The sequence below is a fragment of the Bicyclus anynana genome, chromosome 24 (genome assembly GCF_947172395.1).
Source record: "Bicyclus anynana chromosome 24, ilBicAnyn1.1, whole genome shotgun sequence".
NCBI lineage: Eukaryota > Metazoa > Arthropoda > Insecta > Lepidoptera > Nymphalidae > Bicyclus > Bicyclus anynana.
Window position 1 is genome coordinate 4,653,005 of NC_069106.1, and position 26,588 is coordinate 4,679,592.

General features: G+C 34.9%; 2 protein-coding genes across 2 annotated transcripts; one reads left to right on the forward strand and one right to left on the reverse strand.

Annotated features, from left to right (window-relative positions):
- The first annotated feature begins 412 nt into the window (after positions 1-412).
- On the forward strand, positions 413-2,307 carry LOC112052969 (uncharacterized). The gene has a single exon (XM_024092221.2). It carries the CDS (start codon positions 607-609, stop codon positions 1,366-1,368), a length of 762 nt encoding a protein of 253 aa, XP_023947989.2. The 5' UTR covers positions 413-606; the 3' UTR covers positions 1,369-2,307.
- Positions 2,308-8,962: 6,655 nt separating this feature from the next.
- LOC112054831 (urease accessory protein UreE) lies at positions 8,963-16,283 on the reverse strand. The gene is made up of 4 exons (XM_052888922.1): positions 15,821-16,283; positions 14,703-14,881; positions 12,777-13,043; positions 8,963-11,207 (listed from the first exon to the last, which is right to left on the reverse strand). The coding sequence occupies exons 1-4, from the start codon at positions 16,138-16,140 to the stop codon at positions 10,894-10,896; spliced, it is 1,080 nt and encodes a 359-aa protein (XP_052744882.1). The 5' UTR covers positions 16,141-16,283; the 3' UTR covers positions 8,963-10,893.
- Positions 16,284-26,588: the final 10,305 nt, after the last annotated feature.

Below are 26,588 nucleotides of genomic sequence, written 5' to 3' on the forward strand. Positions count from 1 at the left end.
TGAAATGTTAGGTAATGTTATTAAATAATTATTTAATAACATTACCTAAAATTTATCATGAAACACAGGTATAACTCACGTCATACTTCGTCGGGATATCCCGACTAGTTTCCAACCCATACGGGACCCTTAACCATGGCTGGGCTGGTTCTTGCAATGCAGCATGATCCAAAAAGGACCAGTTCCTGATTAAGGGCTCCCTATAGGTTTTAAACTAGTCTGGAATACTGCGATGTTGTATCACGTGAGTTTTAGCCGTGTTTCATAATATATGAAGTACACTCACGATATTATGGCTTACAACATACTCTGCCAAGAAACCTAGTCACTTTATAAAAATCCTAAAATGTCCACCGACCTTGACACTGAGCATATCCTCGAGCAGATCGCTTGACCAGCGTTCCCGCACACTGCGACAGCACCAACGAGCACATGCACGCCTCAGTGCACGACGATACGATGCAACGATTGCACGCTCTGAAAGATTTATAGATAAATGCAGTTCCCGGTGAAAATAGATAAATGCCACTGCTCATGTGTTTTCTACACATTTCAATAGACGCAACCGCATTGACCGGACACGAGCGCTGACAGTTCCACGTCACGATGGTACCCCGCGGGATAATCCTGTGCTTTTGTGTATTCCTGGCTACAGCATCCGCTGACATCGGAGCTGGTATGAAGCTTTTGGGGAAGATGTACGATAACTGCGAGCGGTCGCAGGAAATCATCAAGTGCTTCAAGATCCAAGCGGTGAAACTAGTGGACCGGGCCGCAAGGATGGATACATTGCCGATATTCGATGGCGTTTCCTTAGCACGGAATGCGGAACGAGGCAGAGCATTCCCCTCTTCTGTTCCAGAAGGCGATTTGAATTCTTTGACTTCAGACGAGGTCGACAAACTCCTGAATCTGGCGTCGTCTAAACTCATGCAGACGCATCGGGTCATATTCTCGCCGAAGAGCATCGGGGTTGACATCGGACGGGCGTTCAACGAAGCGAGGGGAAAGTTGAAGAAGATGATTGGTCCGATACTGGCTGGTGTTGCGATTAAAGGGACATTCGTTGCCATGGCGTTCCAAGCGATTGCTCTGATAGCTGGCAAAGCGTTGCTGATTGGTAAGATCGCGCTTCTGCTGTCTGCTATTATCGGATTGAAGAAACTTGTAGCTGGAGGCGAGGCTCACGAAAAGACAACGTATGAGATCGTCAAGCATCCTCAGGTATCACAGAGTCATACATACTCCTCATCACATTATGGGAACGACTTTGATACGACCGGTCCTGGAGGTCATTACAGGCGAAGCGTTGAAGAAGAAGCAGCGGCTCAAGATAGAGCATATAGAGCCTATGCCAAAACGCAGTGAAGATACCCTATAAGAAGATTACTTACGACTCCCTTTACAAAATAAGACAACGGCATTTCCACTCGTTATTACCTCCGAGGCCTTTTGGCTACTTTGCACTCGCAAGTAGGAGACAGTGTTTATTTAAGTTTATTTAATTCGTACGGCACTTAATTTATTTTATACAAGGTTTAACTTAAATAAGTTTTGGAATACGTTTGTTTAATCAACATATTTAATCGCATGAACAAGTAAATAATCAGTGTATCTAGTGAATAATTATAGATTTTATTTAATTTTAATTTACGTCCGTTGAATGGTATAAAATAATCAGTTGCACCAAATATTGTTAATGAAATGTAATATTGTTAAAAATATGTAATGTTCGTTTTAGATTTAATGATACAATTGTGTAACATTTATTATTTGTTAATATTTATTTTGTTAAGGATTAGGTTAGTCGACGGGTACTGTGCATTTTCCATTCCTATAATTCCAAATGTCCAATTTTGTAAAAATAGGTTAGGTTATAGTTATTAAGTATTTAATAATAGTAATATATCATTCGTTACGATAGAGTACATAAAGTGCTTAGTAGGTTAAGTTTAATAATTTATATATTTATTTATATTAACCGGGTCCTATTACATTTATTTATTATTATATTATTTATGTAATATTATAAAATTGTCAATAAATGACAAGGTGGTTACGCGAGTACCTTTTATATAATTATTTTTTTGTTTACGTATAATAATTATTTAATTAAATGATGTATTATTATGTTCAATTAATTATTATAATGATGTATTTAGTGTTACTATTATTACAGTATAATTACACCTATTCGAATGTATTTACATACAGTATATATTATTTTATGTAATACAATGTATTATAAATATCAATAATGTTCTTAATAACAGAGAAGATGGAGAAATGATAAATATTTTTAACCCGGCAATTGTTTTATTTTGATTGATTTAAATTAATTATTTCTCATGGTCAGTATAATTATAATGGAATTCGTTTAGTTGTTTTTATTATACAAATATATATCTATATCTAGTATTATAAAGAAGTAAAGTTTGTGGTATTGTAGGGGGTAATATCTCGATCTCCTGAACCGATATTGACAATTCTTTTACCACTAGAAAGCCACATTATTTGTGAGTGTCATTTAATCCCCGTATACTCACGGGAACGAGAACTACGTGGGTGAAACTGAATTATTGGAAACAATATTTCAATAATTTTATAAGGCGGTGCAGCATAAATCGTGATAGCCCAGTGGATATGACCTCTGCCTCCGATTCCGGAGTGTGTGGGTTCGAATCCGGTCCGGGGCATGCACCTCCAACTTTTCAGTTTTGTGCATTTTAAGAAATGAAATATCACGTGATTTAAATAGTGAAGGAAAACATCGTAAGGAAACCTGCATACCAGAGAAGTTTCTTAATTATCTGCGTGTGTTAAGTCTGCCAATCCGCATTGGGCCAGCGTGGTGGACTATTGGCCTAACCCTTTTCATTATGAGAGGAGACTCGAGCTCAGCAGTGAGCCGAATATGAGTTGATAACGACGATGCATAAAACAAGTTGTATTCTTCTGCCTCTTGTCGGTTTGATTATTATCTTCAATGTTTATGGTTTTTTTTTATTTTTTTTTTGCCTTTGCATTCAAACATGATCAATATTCCCAGTTGAACAATCTTTATAAAAATGGCACTCATTTGAATTACGAATTGATTTATTTTTTTCATACTTGGAATGCAATATCATCGTTATTTTTAGTAACACATAAAAAAACTGAATGTCGGTGGTAGTAAGGTCAAGATCGAACAGCATTCCTGTCAAATTTACCAAAGTAATTCTTACTACTGGAAGTATTTTTTTTTAATTAGGCAATTAGGTATATTTATGTCGGTAAATCATTATAAGTAATTTAAAAATAATAATGCTGAAGAGTTCGTTTGTTTTTTTTTGTTTTTTTGATTGAACGCGTTAATCTCAGGAACTACTGGTCTGAATTGAAAAATTCTTTCAGTGTTATATAACCCATCTAGTGAGGAAGGCTATAGGCTATATATTATCCCCGTATTCCTACGGGGACGGGAACCACACTCAACTAGTAATTTATATGGATTGACAAAAAATAATGTGTAACTAACATACTAACAAAATTGTAATAGATAATCTTTTTAACCTCTAAATGGAACCGACTTCAAGACGTGTTTCAGTTATTTTGATTTTAACACAAAATCACTAAACCGATTTTCATGAAAATGAAATGCGACCAAACTAGGAAAAATATTTGTTTGAAACTCTTTGAAACAAAAAATATATTTTCAAAATTGGTTAGTAAATGACGAAGTACTTGTGACTTTGTCTGCGTTGGTAATTCCTATGATTTTATTGATTATTCTTACTCAATGCATTAAAGCTTCTATATTGTGCTCTACACTAAACCTAAATTACCTGTATATATCAATAAAAACCCTGTTTAGCAATTCTGTAAATAAAATTTATAATTTAAATTTTTTGATAGTTTTTTTTCAATTCATGTTTTATTTATTTTCATTGTACAGATATTAGTTTTTCATTCTAGTAAAAGTATAGATAACAAAGTACTATGTTGTTTCATATTCATTCATCATTTTTACTTCTATGGACAGAAACAAAGCCCGCTTCCGTCTTAGATTGCATAATCACGTACCATCTTCTGGTGACATGGCTAATTTATCTATATATATAAAAGAAAGTCGTGTTAGTTACTCCACTTATAACTCAAGAACGGCTGAACCGATTTAGCTGAAAATTGGCAGGGAGGTTTAGAGCCACGAGAAGGACATAGGATACTTTTTATAAAAAAAAAAAAAAAAATAAAGGTCGGATTTTCCCTCTTGACGCTATAACTCCAGAACCCAAGAAACGATTTCCACGGTTTTGCATTCGTTGAAAAGGTCTCGGGCTCCATGAGGTTTATAGCAAAGAAAATTCAGGAAAAATTTCAACGTAGGGTAGGGGTAGGGTAGGGGTAGGGTAAGGGTAGGGTAGGGGTAGGATAGGGGTAGGGTAGCGGTAGGGTAGGGGTAGGGTAGGGGCAGCGTAGGGGTAGGGTAGAGGTAGTTAAAAGTTTACTTAGAGTTTCACGCGGACGAAGTCGCGGGCGTCCGCTAGTAAAGAATAAAAAAAAAACTTTAAATTTGTCTAAATAGCGGAAGTATTACTGTCATATAAAAGGTTTAGTATTTCCAATTAGGAGCTTGGTTGTGGTTAATTTATTTACATTTTTCCGGTAAACTAGCGGTTCCACGCAACTTAGCGTTCCAATACGATGTCATGTTGGAATTAATAAATATACGGAACAGTATGTCAATAATTTGTGACTGCCGTAACATTTTCCTGGTCAGCGCATGTCATTGTAATGGACCGTGAGACTGTGATAGCCCAGTGGATATGACCTCTGCCTCCGATTCCAGAGGGTGTTGATTCGAATCCGGGACATGCAACTCCTCCCACTTTTCAGTTGTGTGCATTTTAAGAAATTAAATATCACGTGTCTCAAACGGTGAAGGAAAACATTGTGAGGAAACCTGCATACCAGAGAATTTTCTTAATTTTCTGCGTGTGTGAAGTCTGCCAATCCGCATTGGGCCAGCGTGGTGGACTATTGGCCTAACCCCTCTCATTCTGAGAGGAGACTTGAGCTCAGCAGATTTTCAGTCTCCATAAAATGAAGTCTCGGCTCACAAACTCGGCCCCATGAGCTTCATTTTATGGAGGCTGAAATGCCTCATGCTCAGAAATATGAATTCATGAATATAAAAATATATTGACTCCGGTATTCATGACTTCTTACAGACCTTGCTGTTACAGCGCATTGTTTTTCATATTTAGTATCTTTACTTTTTTACTAATATAATATTAGATAACTAATCTGAGTTAACAGATCATCAGACAGATTAATTAACTGTATAGTCTATGTAAGACAAAATATTAATTTGTACAAACGAAATGGAGATTTAAACCCATGTCTTACGTCTTAGACACGGGCATAAGTTAGTTATTTCTGCATATCGTCTCCAAAGAGTAAAAAAATCTTTTGTAGGTTTGGGTGTACTCTTCTATAACAAGATCCCCAAGATTGTTATGGACCTGCCAATGCATAGCTTTAAGCAATGTGTTAAAAACTTACTTAGTCGAGGTTACTACACCATTGATGAGTTCCTTAAAGATAAAGGCGCTTGGAGGCTATTGGAACAGCTTCCACCTTCACACAGAAAGTAAAACTATAAGAAATTGTAATGGTGTCATCAATTTTAAATTATAATACTGTAGGATTTTTTAAAAAGAGCAACTGTTTCTTTTCTTGCCGGTTTCTTCTCAGCAGAACCTGCCTTCCGAACCGGTGGTAGAATCTTTACAACTGACGTGTCAAAAGCGCTTGTAAACTGAGCCTACTTGAAATAAATGATTTTTGATGTTGATTTTTGATTGAGACAGGTAAAGTCTCTGGATATACTGAACTGATTTTGATAATTCTTTTACCACCAGAAAACCTAATATTTGTAAGTTTCATAGGCTTTATCCCTGTAATCTCACTCCTACCACGCGGGTAAAACTGCGCAGCGTTAGCTCGTATTTTATATCAGATTAATAATATTTAAACCCAATAAGTGCTGTTCACTTGTTCTTTAAATTCCGTAAATATAAATTACAGATAAATTGATTTCAACTAGAGTAGGTATTACATTATTACCTACATAGCCTAGTAATAGGCTATGTAGGTACACATCCGGATCCCAATACGGGTTAAGAACCGTCCCTCATACTAATAAATCAGGTGGGCCAGATGCATGGTCCATATACTAATATCTAAAAAATATAATTATAGATATATAGATTAACTGGAGCAGAACCGTCCAGTTATTCATCCCAATTCTGTAACCATACCAAGACGGTATAAGAAAAATATCGAGAAATCTTGCCGGCACGCAAAATAATACTATATGAGCGTGTATACCTCTCACGCGATGCTGATAATTCTGTTGAAAAAATGATGAAAGTCAAGAAAATTGCGCGCCGTAGTGGTGGCTGATTATAAATCGGCACTTGCCTGCTAGATGCTGCAGACAAATGAAAACTCAATAGTAATTTGGTCTAACGGCAGATGTATTCACGTCCGAGGTAATAATAGGTATAGAATTCATCATTATTTTGAAACTAGCTGACCCCGCGCGGTTTTACCCGCGTGGTTCCGGTTTCCTTAAAAATAGGGGGATAATTTATAGCATATAGCCTTTATCGATAAATGAGCTATCTAACACTGAAAGAATTTTTCAAATCGGACTAGTAGTTCCTGAGCAAAAAAAGAAACTCTTCAGCTTTATGATATCAGCAATTTTATAGTTTTAGATGGATATTCGGTTTTTTTTAATTGGGTAGTTTTTACTGATAGTTTATCATTAACAATCTATACTCAGCTCACTGTTGAGCATGAGTGTCCTCTCAGAATAAGAGGGGTTAGGCCTTAATCCACCGCGCTAGTCAAATGCATTTTGGTAAACTTCACACACTTAAAGAATAAAGAAAATTCTCTGGTATGCAGGTTTCTCCACGATGTTTTTCCTTCACTGTTTGAGACATGTGATATTTAATTTCTTAAAATGCACATTGAAACGTTGAAGGCGCATGCCGCGGTCCGTATTAAAACCTACACCCTCTGAATCGAAGAGGTCATATTCACTGGGCTTTCAAGGCTCTCCCTACTGATAGTTCACTTGATGTTAAGTGAAAAACCAAACTTATCAATAATGTCAGGCGAGGAAAATTATCTAAAAACTACCTTATTACCTTTGCCACATAACTTTAATCATAAATGTTAATGTTGTAATTTTATACATTCTTTCTTTTGGGTAAATTCTTTTAACCAGTACCTATTTGCAATGTGTCAATGTGAATATTTTCTATCATTTATTTCTTACTAGCGGACGCCTGCGACTACGTCCACGTGGATTTCAGATTTTCACAAATCCCGCGAGAACCATGGATGCTATTTTACATATAAACCTTCCTCTTCAATCTATCTATTAAAAAAACGTATCAAAATCTGTTGCGTAGTTTTAAAGACTTAAGCATACATAGGGACAGAGAAAGCGACTTTGTTTTACTATGTAGTGATAATAAAACTTTTCATAATTTTGGCCACATAATACATATTAGTACATGGTTAGCTACTACAGAACTAATTATTAAGCAATGATGAAATCTACTATGTGAGATACTGAGTTTTCTTTTTAACTGACTTCAAAAAAAGGAGGAGGATTCTCAATTAAGACAGTATATTTTTTTCTATAAAAATGGTTAAAACTCTCATCTTGGAATTGGGAAGTTGGCGGTGTTATTCATTATCAATAATTTTTAACATTAACACCCTAAGCCCACCAACTCACATTGGAGCAGCATGGCGGGTCTAAACTCTATATTACTTCTCTTGTAAGGATAATAGGCTCGTAATGATTGTTGCATATTCCCACATTTTTTTCAACTTTTCCATTACACTCTCATATCCTAGTGGCCGAGTGAGTAACGAATGAATTAATGGAAGTTTCATGTTATTCAGAGCGGAAAATAGTATAGGCAATATAGCTGGCACCATTTACACTTGATGTATCATTGAAGTAAAAAAGAAAATTGCCAGTCGTTCAAGACGCAGAAGATATTTATAGTAAAACAGTATTTACATAAATACCGATCATCATTCATTGTCATCATTATTAACCCATATTCGGCTCACTGCTGAGCTCGTCCCTCCCAGAATGAGAGGGGTTAAGCCAATAGTCCATCACGCTGGCCCAGAGGTCATATCCACTGGGCTATCACGACTCTTATAAATATAATATAAATATAAATACCCATAATTTTCTAATATTACTAGCGGTTCCGGACAAGCTTCGCTCTGACTTATGTGCACTTAATTCTTACCCCTACCCTACCCCTACTCTACTCCTTAGGCAAAATACTAAAATTGTATTAAAAATTGGTTTTTTCGAAAATACTTTTAATATTTTTATTCCATGAAAAAACTGTTTGAGACAAGAGTTAAATGCAACCCATCAATTACTTGTTTCAGTTCCGATTATCTCTTTAAAAGGAGATGGTCCAAAATTGTATGGAGCCCAGGATTAGTCATTGTACCCTGGCGGAAATAATATATTTTTTTTTATTTAACTATCTTTGATCATACAAATCTACGAATTTACTTTAAATCTTTGGAAATAATATTATTTCTCTCCCAAGAAATGCAACAAAATGTGGGTAATAATTGCGGATTGATGACGTTTTTAATGCAATAGTCGATTTGATGTTTGCTGTCAATTGTCATGTCAGCCAGATGGCGCCCATTAAGCAACTACTGTATGGGCGCCATCTTGCTATAACTCAAAGACTTGGGGTTTAGTTTTATCTATTTCCTTTTATTTAGTTATATTTATTTACTTGTTTAGATTTTAATAAAACCCTTGTATTTTTAATTTATTTTTAATATGGCGTACAAGAGTGGACCGGAAATGGGCCATCTCCTTTTAAACTCATCCTGAATTTATTTTTAACCGACTTCCAAAAAGGAGGAGGTTCTACGTTCGGCTGTATGTATGTTTTTTTTTTTTTTTTTTTATGTATGTCCAGCGATAATTCCGTCATTTGTGGACCGATTTTGAAAATTCTTTTTTTTAATAATCGAGGTACAATTTGTAAATTAAACACATACATTGACTTAGTATTTATTATTAAAACTATAAAAAAATACAAAAGTTACAAATAATAATAGGCAAAATAATAACAATTAAAAAAAAATGTGTGTGTTTTAACATGCATTTTAAAGTGCGACGAATATTTTTGACTCATTGACTAGAAAGACTTTTATGACAAATCGTTTAAGATAAAAGATGAAAAAAAAAATTCTAATTATGTAATATATTTGTTAACCAATAAAATATTGTTAGAAATAGCTAATTTATCAATAATTATTATGTTTTCGATTATATTATCACGACAAGACCAAAATAGGCATGAATATTTTTTATGGATTTAGTGATTTTTTGGTAGGAAAATTATGAATAGATACATTAATACCACATTATAATTATTGTTTAATGTAAAATGTATGGTAATATTGCTTTAGTGAACTAAAAGGAAAAAAACACAAGATATTATTATGATGTTTCAAATCACTATCTTATTTCAGTTTTTATCGTTTTTATGAAATCAATCTAATTGAATAAAGTTAATTAAAATTTTGAGTGAGAGAGTGAAAATATCATTATGAAAGAGAAATATTATGTATGTTCATAAATATTACGCCGTATTCTACATATTCAAATAAATTTCATTAAACCAAGGTCATTAAGCTTTTAATGATTGAACTGATGTTTAATGGGTGTTTGTAACGCTAATACTAATTATGCAATAATTAATATGCAATTACATGATAGAACGATAGCCTGCTATAGCCAGACTTACTTCAATTTATAAAGGATTTTTTTTTACTCTTTACATCCTTAAATTCTGTAAAGCCCTTGACTGCAATCTCACCTGATGGTAAGTTATGATGCAATCTAAGATGGAAGCGGGCTAACTTGTTAGGAGGAGGATGGAAATCCACACCCCTTTCCACATGACATCGTACCGGAACGCTAAATCAGGATCATGAAAATGAAAAGTCAGCCCATGCTCCGTCTATACGTAAGTACCGTATCCAATTATGGTGTTTGAAAAGTGGTGGTTTTGGAATGTAGCACAGGTTTTGCAGGTCTAGATCCTCTATTGTCCGTAATTTAATATTTTCTACGAGAGATTTTTTTATTATGAGGAATAATATCTTCAGTTTAGACCTATAGTTTCGTGACAACATTTTCTAGGGTATCTAATGAAGGGCATTAGATACCCTAGAAAATGTTGAAATCTAACGGTGTTTTTCGATGGGTTGTCGCGAAACTAAGAGACTAAGGATTAGGGACATTATTCCCTAGATTATTCGGAGAAAAATAAAAAAAATATACTCCATACATTTTCGATTGAAAGTCTAGACCCTTAAAACCTGCTACTTTCCGACGCTACTACAGTCTAAACATAAATTTATGTTAGGAGCAGCTGACAAACTTTTATCACACTAATATTATAAAGGCGAAAGTTTGTGTCTAAATGTGTAACTATGTTAATTTGTTTGATACAATACGTGTAAGCCTATTTAACTAAAATTTAGAATGGAAGAAGATTTTACTCAGGATTTAACACATAGGCTACTATTTATCCCTGAAAAAACGACGGTTGCCGTGGTATATGTGACAAGCGGAATTTCACGCGAACGGAATATTTTCGCTTTTTTTTTCATAAAATGAGGCATGTCTGACTGTCGCAGGCTCTAATTCCATGAATTAAATTGATTAGAATTTAAAATTAAATTGAAAGTTTATGTCATAGCTGTTAATTAATTAATAGATTATCCAATGTTTGAAAAATTATGTTTTTCTTTAATTATCCGTAGTCACCCACCACTTATGGGTGTCCATGGATAATTCCTCGCGTTTATCATCTTAGGTTCTTCTCTCGGATCATTTTTATCTTTCTTCGTTACAAATAGTCTTTCTAGTCTGTCTCTTAACTCGTCAGGTGTAATGGGTGCTAAAGTTGGTTCAGTTTTGTCGGATTTTTCTTTGTAATAGTGGTAGTCACCACGGTCGCTGTGCTCGCTCCATTCACCATGATCGCTATGACCATGATCATGACTATGATCATGTTCATGATGGCTGTGTCCATGGTCACTATGATGGGGATAATGTCTGTGGTCGCCATAGTAACCTGAAAAATTAATCGTCATCAGCCGTTGGCAACATTATAATATGGGGAACTTGAAGTTTTTAACACATTCTAGTGCAGTTTGAGTCAGCAATTATTACTATTGCGCTGTAATGACCGGGATCTGACACCTCAGCTTTATAAAGCTAGTTATTTGCTTTTGTTTTGAATTAGAACATACTAGCCGACGCCCCGCGGTTTCACCAGTGTAGTTCCCGTCCCCGTGCGAATATGGGGATGGAAATATAGCCCTTGTTACTCGCAGCTAAGGTGGCTTTATAGTTGTAAAATAATTTTCAAAATCAGTTCAGTAGCTCCAGAGATTTCTCTCTACAACACTACAAACTTTACCTCTCTAAAATATTAGTATAAATGAATCTGAAACATAATTGAGGTGTTGCGTATTAATGTTTTATTCAACTTGTATGATTTAGCAACATCTGATACTGCCAGAAGACTTATTATAAGAATTAGGATTTCTATAATATTCTACTTTCAAAAATTAAATTATCTACGAGAAAAAGAAGAAAATATTTTTTTAAGATACAAAGATTAGTATAAGCCTTCTACTTTGTTATAATTATTTTGTTTTGTTATTTCTAGAAGGTTTATTAATTCAATTAGTAACTATATTGCGGAAATATAATATTTCGATTAGTGAGAACTACAATTGAAGTTCGTACTCACTACGTGATTTTTATGTGACCTAATGTCACTGTCCTATGTTTCCAATATAATAGGATGTAGGTTGTGTTATGCTACACCTGCATGTTGTTATATGACCTGTGACCGGAAAGAATACTATCGAAATATAAGAAAATATGAAAAATCATTTGCACGTTCTATAGATATTCACATCGTGAGGGAACCTTAGGAGAAAGAAAGAAATTTCCATGATGAAAAACAAAAGGCAGAATGAAAAATTGTTTGTGTTCATCTTTTGATACAAAAAATTAATAATTTATTTATTAAATATCACGTGCCTCAAATTGTGAAGGAAAAACATCTTGAGGAAACCTGCATACCTGAGAATTTTCTTAATTATCTACGTGTCTGAAGTCTGCCAATAAGCCAGCGTGGTGGACTATTAGCCTAACCTCTTTCATTCTGAGAGGAGACTTGAGCTCAGCACTGTGGTTAGGCCAAACACCACGCTGGCCCAATGCAGATTGGCATACTTCACACATGTAGATAATTAAGAAAATTCTCAGATATACAGGTTTCCTCACGATGTTTTTCCTTCACAGTTTGAGACACGTGATATTTAAAAAATAAAAAAAATATTTTTTGAATTAACAGATGAACATAAACAATTTCTCATTCTGCTTTTTGGTTTTTTCTTTCTTCTGAAATATTAAAATGTGCTATACAAAAACGTATATCATTATTAAATATGTGCTTAAATTTGTAATATATCTATAAATAGATTTCCTTTTGTATGCTGATCTATTCTTAATATGTTTTTATTTCACTTGTATTTGTTTTCGTAGTGTGCAAATAAAGAACATCTATCTATCTATCTATATATGTATCTATCTATCTATCTATCTATCTATCTATCTAGACACATACCTCCAGAACTGTGGTGGTGGTGATGCCCGCTGTGTTCGTGCGACGAGTGAGACGAAGGTCCCAGTAGATTTTCGAAAAAATTCGTCTCGCCGTAATTTGTCCCTCGACTAGCGAATATCGTCACAGCGAATAAAGCCAGCTTTGCTAACAAGAAAGCCTTCTTGCTAGCCAATAGAAGTAGGCCGAGCAATAGTGGCAATAAGGTAGCCATTTGAAACTTGATGCCCAGAAGGAATGGTAACAGCAAATTACGGGTTAAAAGGCGACCTGGAAAATAAACATCGTAAACGGTCTCATATATAGGGTGCTCGGTAATATTTCCCATAACTAGGGTTATATCCTTTAAGGAAAATTAATTAAAAATGTCTAAGTAACATGTGTTCTAAAATTAATATTTTCAGACTGAAATTAATTAAATATTTCTTTTGTAAATAGATCTTTAATTGTGTCCCATAAATCGCATACTTATATTATCACCTAGCCAAACTTATTCATTGATAAATATCATGAAGTAGCTTACTAGTGAAGTGCGGAGTGGCAGTTGCAATATCTCATCGATATCGACAGTCTTACCACTACGATTACGTATATTAAAAAGTAAGGATAATTAAAAAGGTGTGTGTTACATAGATAATCGGAATTATTTGAATTACTTTGTATGAAATTATAAAAATTGTTTTTTTTTTAGTAAAAATTAGCTATGCAGTTCGGCTCCTATCGTCAACACATTGAAGTTATGGCAAATACTCCCGAGTACTCTGTATAGTAAAAATGTTTAAAGGTGTACAGAAAAATCCATGATTATCACCCTATCTCACATTCAATAACTCTACAATATTATTTCTCCTTCTTTTTTAACACATTGCGGAAATGCGCATAACAGTGGCAACCCAACGTGATTGACATCATACTCCTGGGGTTTTCTGATATTTAGAAATGGTTTCTTGGACCTATATTTTCAAAGGAACACTAAATTAATATTTATATATTAACAGACCGATACAGCTTGAACGGTAAAGTCTGCGTAGAAATGGATACCATGCTAGTTCTGAGCGTTGAAAACAGATGGCGCGCATTCCCAAGTTCATTGCTATAGCAGCCTTGACTTTGATCCATGAAAGGAGTTTGACCAAGCAACGGTAGATGGCGTTGATTCATTTTTTAATAATTTTCTTTTCCTTTAAAAATATTTCACATTCACGCCGTTATGAAATAGTTGTAAGTCATTATTAAAATATGAAGGACTTTCTTTTGGTATTAAAATTGCAATTTTTATGTGCTGTTAAAATAGCTACCTACTTACATTTTTCTCGGGTCTGCGCGAATCTAATATTTTTTAAAATTATTATTTATGTTTTTTTAGATCTTACTATAAACATACCTAATATTTGTATACATATTTTACTATAAACATACACTGTAAGACGAAAGTATTCGAACAGTGCGAGTTGCCAGTGATGACTTACGGATCTGCGATTGGTTGCTAACTATGGGCCTTATTAGAAGGCTCAAAGTCACTCAGCGGTCGATGCTATGATTGGAGTTTCTCTGCGTGATAGAATCAGAAATGAGAAGATCTGAAATGGCAATGGCAAGCCACATAGTTCGAAGTGCCAATGCACGTTGGGGTCCCAAGGTGCTAGAATAGCGACCCCGCACCAGTAAGCGCAGTGTTGATCGACCCTTCACTAGGTGGACCGAGAATATCGAAATCGGGTTACAGGGACCCGCTGGATGCTGGCGGTTCGATACCGTTATGCTTGGAAGTCCATGCAAAAGGCCTATGTCCAGCAGTGGACGTCAATGGGCTGATATTGATGATGATGATACCTAATACATCTTATGAGAGAATCTATGAGTTGCCCAAAATCATCCGAGCTATAAGTAGCAATCTAATGTCTACCTATTGCCTGTTATTTGACTTACCCGTCGTCAACTTTCCATGCTGAAATGATCTATCTTTCGCTCTCGGATCAATTACAAACTCCAAGACTCCATTGGCGAGCGTCGGGCCGATCCGCATAACCAAACCAGGGTAGAACCTCCCAAGGTCCCATCGAAGCGATCTTTTCGAAATCAGACCACTAGCATCTTCAATTATTGACCTGTAAGCAACGTCGTTTTTCAAATAGTTTTTGTCAATTTTATATTATTGATAAATAAAATTTTGAAACGAATTTGTTTGGACTGTTTTTAATGTTCATTTTCGATTTTTGAAAGCCTTTGCCTGAGTTGATAATGCATTGGTTTACAATAAAGAGGTCCTGGGTAAACTAAATAGGACGTTTTCAAGTTTTGGGCGCACGCTTAACCCAGGAAATAAAGAGCTATTTACTTTTGTCATTTCTGAAGTGAAACTCTACAGGCAATTTTTGTATATGTTTTTTTAATGTGGTTTTTAAGGGGGCCCTTCAGTCCGGGGGCCCGTATTATTAATACGGTTGATACGGAGGTAGTTACGCTCCTGTAAACTTCATAGAAGCAGCGTTAAAGTCAAAATTCACTTATTATAAAGAGGGGCTAGCTGAGCTGAGCCGTTAAAATAGGTTCTCAATGGTGATGGCAACTTTTTACATATTTTGTCGATAGGGTGCTAAATAATAGCCACTATCCAAGCCGGGTTAGGGATAGTTTTGTTTTTTTACTACTCTACCGTCAAAGACATGGCTCTAAGTTATTTAGCGTCCCAGTACGACGCTGAGATAGGGGTATGAATAACAAACTGTTCAATGTTAATGCGGTGCCGTCTTACGGTGATGCTTATCATTAACGTACACATCCACAGATACTGTATTTTAAATATTGCCTAAAGTAAAGTTACATAAATTTGCTTTTGTTTCACTTGTATAGATTGTAACAAATACTTTGTAGCTGAATTAGAAAAATTTTCTGATGTTTCATTAGACTACCATATTATGGTGATATTGCAATATTATAGGATTATGGAGCTCGTCTGATGTTTGTGTTGTTGCATATTGAACAATATAAAAGTATTTTTTTGTAATACTTATTGGGTATTAATTTATTCAAAATATGAAGTTTACCGAAAATCCATAGGATCCTTGTCCAAGAAGCTGCCAATGTCCCTCGGCAATTTCTCATCTCGCACAAAAGACACACCGGTCGCCAAACTGAATGAATCCGTTTCATCATAATCGTTCAATCTATTCAACAGTTCCTTTCCAAAACACACACCCATTTCCGAACGTTCAGTTACACTTAAACAATCATTTAACTGCGATCCATCAACACTATTCCTCTTGTACTCTTCTCCATTAGGCATTTGCATTTGTATTGGTATTATTTCTACAATCACTGATAAAATTATAAGAGATGTAAACTTGAATGGGAAATTAGCAAACATTTTAGCCAAATTATTAATTTTATCTAATTTGAGTTCAGCTACATTAAAAGTATTATAAATTTTATCTAATTTGTGTTTATCTGTATTATAAGGATTAAAGGCACCACTGTTCACTTCGATTTAGGTGTTACGTTTAGTTTATTGTAACAAAACCCGTTCTGTTTTATAGACTTTTCTTCTTATGTACGAGTGAACTTTGCCATTGTCTTGTTCGTCACGGGGTGTTCCCACGTCTGGACCAACGTTAACAATAGGGTGAAAATTCGTGGTGTTGTTATCCGTTGTGATGTGAGAGTGCAATTTACATGTTAGATGTTACGGCGCCTTACGCAATGGGGATATGTAAGTAAGCATTGTTTTGTTGGGTAGTAATTACAATACCTTTACTTAATATTGAGTCTAGTAGTTGTATCGTATGGTTCTTTTGCATGCTTCCTACAATAATCGAGACTTTTTAGGGTGATAGCCCAGTGGATAAGCGAATGACGGCCTGCGATTACGGAGGATGTGGGTTCGAATCCGGTCCAGGGCTTGCACCTCCAACTTTTCAGTTGTGTGCATTTTAAGAAATTAAATATCACGTGTCACAAACGGTAAAGGAAAACATCGTGAGGAAACCTGCATACCAGAGAATTTTCTTAATTTCATTTTGAGAGGTGACTCGAGCTTAGCAGTGAGCCGAATATGGGTTGAAAACGAACGAACGTTTTTGACGGTAGAGTGGTAACTAGCAACGGCCAAAACCTCCGGCCAGCCAAACCAGGACTTAGAGGGATCGAAACCAGGACCTCCGTCATGCAAATCCACCGCGTATACACCACTGCGCCACGGAGGCCGTGAAAAAAATCCACCACGTAGTTACAATAATTAAGATGAGGTTAAAAACTCATGAAAATATAAGAGTCAGAAAGAAATTAATGATTATAATTACGCTTAATAGTTAGTACGCTATTATTAAGCTAGTCAGACTTACGAGAATTTAGGGTTGTCAGCCGGGTTTTACTAAGTAGCTTAGTAACATTCTGGAGTGACCTTGATTGGTTGGTATAGTCCAGCAAGGAGCGTGTAGTGTGGATATACGCACAATGGCAACCGTACAAGTGACCAAGTGAGGTTCTTGAAGTCCTAAATTGATATTTTTTAGGTGTCCACCACTTGTCTTCATAGAAATCTTGAGTACTTCGAAGAAAATAACTTATAGAAATTAGTGTTCGCAGGCAAAGTGGAAAGAAAAAGATATCAAGGACGTAAGTCTTACTACTACTTCTCATGATACAAGAAGCCGAGCTACATGACATTGACAAGAACCAAGCTAGTGTTAGGGATCAGAATCTTCAGTAATACGGAATGTAATGCAAGAGCCGGACATAATTCAGAAAACTTACTAAGCATTTGGCATTAATATTGAACGATTCATATCAGAGATGCGGGTCTACTGAATTATATATGCATCTTTTTTATTCATGCGTTGTCCACGTGACATTGAATACAGAAACTAAAAAGATTTCTCATATGTCGTAATATCTACCAACGATCGAAGTTATCGTAATTGTCAATAAACTTTTAATAGGCCTATTATAATTCACGCTCAATTTTCATATAAAAGTTACAAATGAAGTCGTTTTCACAAAGTTGTAGACCTTCCATTAGGAACAGCGTTAAGGCCTTTGACCTCTACATTGTCTAACAACCTGCTTGCAACGTCTTTAGATTCGTCTAAATCGTCATGAGCATTTATTGTAAAGTTATTTTTATAAACAACACTATAAGGTTCAGATTCGTTCGTACGAATATGTTGCTTTAGATCCTTTTGAAACTCGAAAATTTAAAGAAGTGAAAGTCGACAATACAATATTTTTTCTTATGTGTCCGGTTTGCCTTTAGTAAAAGTTTTGTTTCAATGATGTAATGTTTTCTCGTTTTGCATTTAGTGTGTCATTGTTTTTACTTCATCGGCTTAATGTTTGGTTTGTTAAGCTGTGGTTTTTTCTTACATTTGTTATGTGAGGTCAGTCACCTATTGATTGTGCAGTTTCCTATCATGTTAATTTAATTTCAATACTAACTATTACACTTGGTGGTGTAGTCTTATAGATCTATTGAAATAGCTATTGATAGCATCAGAAGCAGATGAACTATTTGATGATCAATGGGCGATAATTATGCATTTTTTTATTCTATATAATCTCCTCCTGATGGTAAGTGATGATGTGATCTAAGATGGAAGCAGGCTAACTTGTGAGGAGTTGAAAATCCACACCCCTTCCCAAATGCGTTAAGAAAGCCCTATAATAATCAACCTGAGTCGTAGGTTTTAAACCTCATGTGCCTGTGTTTTCTTTTGCTTCGTTTTTGTTTGTTTTTTCTATTACTAACTAGCCTAATAATATTATATTTACTTCTAAGTACCCTGTTCTTAGGAGTATAATATTATTAAGCTGGTTAGATAGAGTACCATAACTAATGTCGACAATCAAAAGTTGAGTTATTAATTTTTTTATCTAATAATAGTACCAAGAAAGTTAGTAGATTCTATTATATCAACATATTCCAGAATAAGTTTTGTGTTTTAAAATTAATTAATTAATTTACAAAGCCAAAAGTTTAATGTAAATCTTAGTAACTCTGCGTTACATCATCAACTTTCCATGCAAAACATGATTTCCAAAATCATATGCTTTTTCGCTCCGCCTCCTCAATACTTGACCTTTGTGTACATTAGTCATTCCACTTTCGCTACTGTCGCCGGAGGGCTGATAAGTTTTCACGTCTCTTCTGTTATATGCAACCTCCCCTCTTTTATTCGACAAATTATCACCAACATATTCTTACACATCTTGAACTACATTACTCTCATTAATGCATCTTATTTTTAATAATCATAACGCTTAAAATCGGTTGATCATCAAATTATATAGCCGCAAATTACAAATTCTTTACTTTGATTAACTTTTTTGCTTGTGGCTAATTTACCGTCATGTCTTTTTACTTGATCTTAAGGTTCATTTTTCTTTAAATGTCTGTTTTCGCACAGCTTGTGTTGATATAATTTTTACCGCTCCTATAATTCTTATTGCGCGGTGATAAGGTTGGTTTTTGAATAGATGATACTTATGGTTTTTAATGCAATGTTTACTTTGAAGGAAAAGCGGATGCGAGCCGGATATACGGGAGCATGTGAAGAGAAACTTCTTTAAAGTTTTTAGGTAAAGGAAGCCGTGGGCGACTGTGTGACACAAATACTTACATATTATGACGCGACATTACGTGACGCTCGTGTCATTCAATGACGTCATGTTTAATTGTTTCCGTTGACCTGTATTGTGTCAACGCTTTCTTTTTTTAAGGATTTTTGAGAATTGAGTAATCTTGATGATGGGTTGTCTTGCAATTTGTGATGTAAAGCAAAATTTGCACCCAAAATGGCAATTTATGAAATCGGTTGATAAATCAACTTTAATTTTCATATTTTAATATTTATACTAGTATCTTTTTATATTCTTTGTATTACGTTTAAAGTCTATATAAGATATAGTATTGATATGTCGATTTTTCCCTTATGGCTTTGTATGCCAATGGAGGTGCTTTATAATTAATAGATTCTATGTCTAATTCTTAACTCTGTTCAATTTAGGAATTCATGTTATTTGTATTAGCTCTTAGCTCAGTAGGCTTCAGGCAGGCTATAATTTAGAACCGCTACGGCTTATCACAAACTAATTTCGCGTTCTGTTCTGTACCTATAGGACAAATAAGCAATATATCAATATCTTAACTTGATAAGCTTAAATGGCATAACTAATATATTTATACATTCATTATCATTAACAACTCTTATTCGGCACAGTGTTGAGCACGAGTCTCTTCTTAGAATGAGAGGGGTTAGGCTAATAGCCCACTTCACTGGCTCAATGCGGATTTGCAGACTTCACACACTAAGAAAATTTTCTGGTATGCAGGTTTCCTTACGATATTTTTCCTTCACCGTAAGAGGCACGTGATATTTAATTTCTAAAAATTCACTGACTGAATTCGAACCTACGCATTCTGAATTACAGGCAGAGGTCATATCCACTGGGTTATCACGGATTATATTATTAGTAGTTTAAATGGTATAACTGCCTTGTTGGCCAAGTGGTTAGTCTATGTGGCTTTGGATAGCAAGTCTTGGGTCTGTGAAATACTGAGCGTTTCTTTCTTGATTTTTAGTAAAAAGAATTAGTTTTATCTTAGTCATTATCATTACCATCTGATAGTGGTTTTTTTAAATTATTATTTACAAGTTAGCCCTTTACTACAACCTCACCTGATGGTAAGTGATGATGCAGTCTAAGATCCCAAGTCCAATAGAAGGTAATACTGGTCCATTATTGGTCTGGAAGGTAAGTCCAATAGAAGGTCTGAGACTTTGTGTTTTAATGTTAAATACTTTGGCTGGTGGGAGGCTTCGGCCGTGGTTAGTTACTACCCTGCCAAGCGATTTAGTGTTCCGGTACGATGTCATGTAGAAACCGAAAGGGGTGTGGATTTCATCCTCCTCCTAACAAGTTAGTCCGCCTCCATCTTAGATTACATCATCACTTATCATCAGGTGAGATTGTAGGCTAGGGCTAACTAGTAAGGAGTAAACAAAAAATTTTTTTTTTTTTTTTAAACTAAAGTTAATAAATACGCTACTTGGAATATATTTACGTAACTCAACCACATACGTGGGCACAAGTACCTATTTTATAATTAGCACTTCATAATAATTTATTCCTTTCGCCTAACTATTGGATTTTATTGGACACGAGCAATTGCTATTATAATTCATTCATGCAAATTTGTACCTGTACAGTCAGCGGCAGAAGTTTCGTTTGTGTGTTTAAAAATGTCTTATCAGTTACCACCGGTTGATAAATTAAATCAAGCAATAAAGAATTGTAGTACTTGGGAATAAGTATTGTTTTTTGAAGTCGGTTTGATCAGAACCTACGTCGTCATCATCATCACCGTTATCAGCCGATGGGCTGTTTAACTGCTAGGCATGCCTCTTTTATGTCTTCCAAACATCATGAACCCCAGCATCGTAAAGTTTACACAATCATACATTGATTGTGTGTACAGTATATAAGTGAATAAATATTATGACCTAACAAATTAACTAACTAAAAATAGCTATGTACGCCGTAGAAGTAAGTAGGTGCGAGAGGATTACCAGCAAAATCTCTCTATAACTTGCTTAAAGACCTTAGCCTCTCTAGAAGTGCAGCTAGTTCGTGTATCCAAATCTGCTCTAATAGGATCTTACTAAATTTGGCTAGGCAGGGAGAACAACACGAGCAGAGAAGGGGAGTGTTGATCGATCGTCAAGGAATTTCTTAACCCTACATCCAGTGTCCTGGACTGGTGAATCTATGGAATCCTAAGATATTCGTCTCATTCATCGAAAGTATTCGTTAATTAACATAAAACATAACATTGATTGTATAAATAAAGAGAGATACAAGCTGTAATACAGTTTTTACTAGTAAACAAATTTTAAATTGTACACAACTCTGATTAATTTAGTAATTAATTATTATTTTATCTATAATTTTAGTTATTAATGTAAGCTATTGAACTATTTAATTTTTGATGGCTCCCAGTTGAGCCTCTTGCCTAATATAGCCCCAAGAGGGATTGAAAAAAACTAAAAAATTAGAGGAAAATTGTATATCCAGGATATTCTTAATAAAGGCTAGGTCAGGAGTAACCACATACGATTTTGTATGAAAGGACTCTTGAGAATGGAGCCAGGGAGATAAAGAAGTGGATCAACTCTGTATGTGGTTTCTGTCTACTTACCCGGACGAGATTAATTGCAAAAAAAAACAACGTAAATTATAAAAAAAAATAAAAGTTATTTTTTTAAACGTATAAGTTTTCTCTGTGTCAAAACTCTACAGGTAGTACGTACATGATCGTCATAAAAATAACAATTTAACAGGTATGGCCGCGGCATGAGATTCTTATGGCACTTTCATATTAATTACGCAACTATGTGGCTATACTATAGACATCCGTGGAGAAACTCACCGTTTAGTAAATATGTAGGTAACGCGTCATTCATTCATAATTCAATGTGTGTGAACATAGCGAGAGCCGTGATAGCCTAGTGGATATGACCTCTGCCTCCAATTCCGGACGGTGTGGGTTCGAATCCAGGGCATGCACGTCCAACTTTTCAGATGTGTGCAGAAATTAAATATCACGTGTCTTAAACGGTGAAGGAAAACATCGTGAGGAAACCTGCATACCAGAGAATTTTCTTAATTCTCTGCGTGTGTGAAGTCTGCCAATCCGCATTGGGCCAGCGTGGTAGATTATTGGCCTAACCCCTCTCACTCTGAGAGGAGACTCGAGCTCAGCAGTGAGCCGAATGTGTGTTGATAACGACGACGACGAACATAGCGTGAATCTACTATACCTAACGCACATTTTTCAAATTTTATTTCTGACTAATGGGCCGTTCAGACTACCTTACTATTTTAGTGGAGTTCGATTTACCGCCCAGAAACTGTTCGAGTTTCTGGGCGGTAAATCCAATAATTGTTCATATTCGACTAAAATACTAAAGTAGTCCGAACTAGGCCTAACGGACGCCAGTGACTTCGTCCAAATTCAGTTTTTCACAAATCACGCGGAAGGCATGCTTTTTCCAGGATGTAATGTTGATCTATCTACCAGTGGAAGTCCTACTTAAATTGCTCTAGCCGTTCCAGTGATTAGCCTGGACAAACAGATAAACGGACAGACAAAAATATTAAAAAAACCTAAGCTAATGGATTCGCAGTGCCAAAAAATTCCTCCGAATCATTTCATACATAATTTTTAAGTTAAGTTTTCTATGAAATCTTTAACTTTTATTAATTAATATCGATATATTTCGGACCCTTATTATTATCATATGGATCCGAAATATATTAAATAAATATTATACGAAACATATATCGATATTTACTACACGAAAATTGTTAATGTTAAATTTGATATGATTCAACTACCCTATTGGCTGTTATAAATACTTACTGAGCATAGGCTAACAATCAAAGCCAGTGGCGTGCACAAGGTTTTTAACTAGGGTATGCATTTTGGCTGGTGGGAGGCTTTGGCCGTGGCTAGTTACCACCCTACCGGCAAAGACGTACCGCCAAGCGATTTTGCGTTCCGTTACGATGCCGTGTAGAAATTGAAAGGGTGTGGATTTTCATCCTCCTAACAACTTGAAAAGAATAAAAAAGGTACCTAATTGATCCTCAGGGGTACGTACAACGGCCAAGCCTAATGGCCAAGTGCGGAAAAGGTATGCATTGCGTTTATACATCTATGAAGTGCACGCCACTATGCAGCTCTCGTTCTATATGTGTTAAGATCAAAAAAAGCTCAGCAACTTACGGACGATTAATTTGATCTGCTACAGTTTATTATCTTCATTAGTATTAGTAGGTCACTATGGTAGAACGGATCTCGGCTTAGCGGTGCACTCGATGCCTCGCGTCTTACGGTTGTTAGAGTTAAAGCTATGAATTACCTCGTTATGTTATGAAGGAGCCGTAATAGCATGCCTGTCTTATTTTAAATTGGACAATTACTGGATGTATGAATTTTCATGCTATTTTGAAGAAAATCTAATTAAATGAAACTCAAAGGTCAAGGACTGACTGACATAGTGATCTATCGACGCACAGCCTAAAGCACTGGACGGACCGGGCTGAAATTTGGCATGCAAGTAGATGTTATGACGTAGGCATCTGCTAAGAAAGGATTTTGTTTTTTCACCCCCAAGGGGATAAAATAGGGAATGAAAATTTGTATGAAATTTTGTCAATTTTGCGGCGATTTGGCTGAAATTTGTGATGACATTTTCATTACAAATTTATTGATTTTACAGATACAAATACAAATAGCCTTTATTACTGATAATAAGATACATTTCATAATTATTATTAGTATTTTACATTTCATTATACTTATAATTTATAATTTAGCAAAGTATAATGTAATTCATACTTATTTCATGCATTTAATTTTGATGTTATTAATATTATTTTATGTAGTTATTTTATAAATCAATTTATTCTATTCTTCGACATCGGTATCAGAATTATCAATTTGCCTTTTGCCTTTAGGCATAGGCCTCCCCTAGGCTTTTCCATGTATCTCTGTTTGCAGCTTTTCTTTGCCATGTTGTTCCAGCTACCTTTCTGATATTGTCCTCCCATCTTATTTTTGTCGTCCTTTCTTCCTTTTTCCATCTCGAGGGTACCATTCAGTAACGTTCTTTGTCCATTTTTCCTTTTTATTTCTTATCATGTGGCCCACTCAATTCCATTTAAGCTTTTTCACAGTGTAAGTGACTCTAGATTAACATATAGGCTACTTTCATTCTGGAAAAATCCATGGTTTTCGTGGGATTTGTGAAAAACTGAATTCCACGTGGGCGAAGTCGCGGGCGCCCGCTAGTGTAATATATTTATCGACCAATTTATATCAAATGTTATACCAGTATTACATAATTTTTGTTATGGAACAAGGCTACTAATATACATTCTACTAGCAGACGCCCGCCACTTCGTTTGCTAATAATAATTAGTGTAAGCTTTCATCAACCTCTTACAACATTTTAGGGTTGAATTTTAGAAATTCTTGTATCACATAAAATTTCGTATTTCTTTCATGATTTGTGCACTTTTCTCTCTAAAAATGAAGAACTTTCCATACAAATTTTCAACCCCTATTTCACTGCCTTTTCTTTTTATTTTAGTGACAAAAAGTAGCCTATGTTCTGCTACTATATCCCATTTATCAGAATAACAAAATTGATCCTGATCAGTTAAGCTGTTTATCCGTAAAAAGGTAAAAGAGAGACAGACAGACTTACTTTCGCATTTCTAATATTAGTAAGTATATTAATAGATATGCATATTCTTTTGGAAGAAATTAAAATCACGCGTCCGTCACGTGAAATTTAAATTGATTTTTCACAGCTTTAAAAGGCTATATGGTCAACTAGAAGAAATACGCCAAAACACAATAAAAAATAAAACATGAAAGGCAAGGTCAGACAGACAGACAGACAGAAAAAACTGATCCTATAAGGTTTCCACTTATTCCTTTTGAGGAACGGTACCCTAATAATATTAAGAGTCGCAATGATTTATAACTTGACTACTTCAATTATGAAAATGAAGGTGAAATCGAGAAAAAGACGTGAATATTTTTTCATCTGTTAATTTTCTTATGAGTGAAAACAAAATCGCATTACCGCATGATTCAGAATCATTGAGTGATGCTAATTGTGGCGTATCTATAGGCAAGTCTTCATTTAAAACTACTTTAGGTAAAAAAAATAATCTGGTTATAACTTACCTAAAGTAGTTTAGGTTATAACTTACCTAAACTACTTTAGGTAAGTTATAACCAGAAGAGTAGAAAGCAATTAGAAAACAGTCGTGATCAATATTGGATAGGATAATTTTAGTCTAGATATTATATAATGGGTCCCGACTGCTTTTTTTCAGTTTTAATATTTTAAGTAGTTGGGTTTTAGTTACTATAATAATTGTCGGGCCAACTTCAATATCATCTAGGCAAGGCAAAGCCAAGGTTGTTATGACCTCACCACTAAGAAAAGAAAAAATAGGTGCAGAAAAGAAAAAATTAAATATGAATAAATTTCAATCAATAAGATCTACAAAATTTTTTTCAAGGGATGTATAAGGATTGTGTCAAAAATCCAGAAATAAAGTATATTTGTACAATCTGTTTTGAGAATTAAAATTACTTGAAATATATCTAGGTATGATAAATATTTAAAAGCCAAATTAGATATTCAAGATACAACTTTACTTTATGTACTGATTGATGTCATCTCAATATCATCCCTGGGGCGTAAGTATGCTCCCAAAAAATGTTCTCAAAATGTCTACTATTTCTCTACTAAACTATTTTTGTAGAAAAAAATAACGAAGTTAAGAAGATTTTGACTGTTGAAAACTATAAAGTATTTTACCCTAACTCTTATGTTTTATTTATTGGTACTTCACGTTTTTTATTATTTTCATAATTCGTATTTTACAAAAAGGCGCCATTTTTAATTTGTAAAATAGGCGCCTTTATTCTACTTCTATACTCTAAGGTACGATTTATGTAAAAAGACTTATGAAATAAAATAAAAAAACACCGAGCGTGACTCTTAAAAATATTGAACGAAACTTCGACTATAAATAAATTCATAATCAATTTCTACGATACAGCTCGCTAAGTGAAAATAGTTCGCATCTTTACACCAGAAAGTAACTAGCATTTACTACAATCTTGCTTGTCACGGTATATGTCATTTGTAGTTATGTACAAATACATCTTAGTTTGTTAAGTTTTTCTATATAATACATAGTTGACTAAATATGTTTCTGTATACTTTGGGG

Excerpts from the sequence above, each read along its gene's own strand:
- LOC112052969 (XM_024092221.2), top strand. The coding sequence starts at position 607 with ATGGTACCCCGCGGGATAATCCTGTGCTTTTGTGTATTCCTGGCTACA.
- LOC112054831 (XM_052888922.1), bottom strand. The coding sequence starts at position 16,140 with ATGTTTGCTAATTTCCCATTCAAGTTTACATCTCTTATAATTTTATCA. Across the intron at positions 13,044-14,702 it reads GCATGGAAAGTTGACGACGG|GTCGCCTTTTAACCCGTAAT; the intron begins GTAAGTCAAATA and ends TTTATTTTCCAG. Across the intron at positions 11,208-12,776 it reads CCACCACCACAGTTCTGGAG|GTTACTATGGCGACCACAGA; the intron begins GTATGTGTCTAG and ends TTAATTTTTCAG.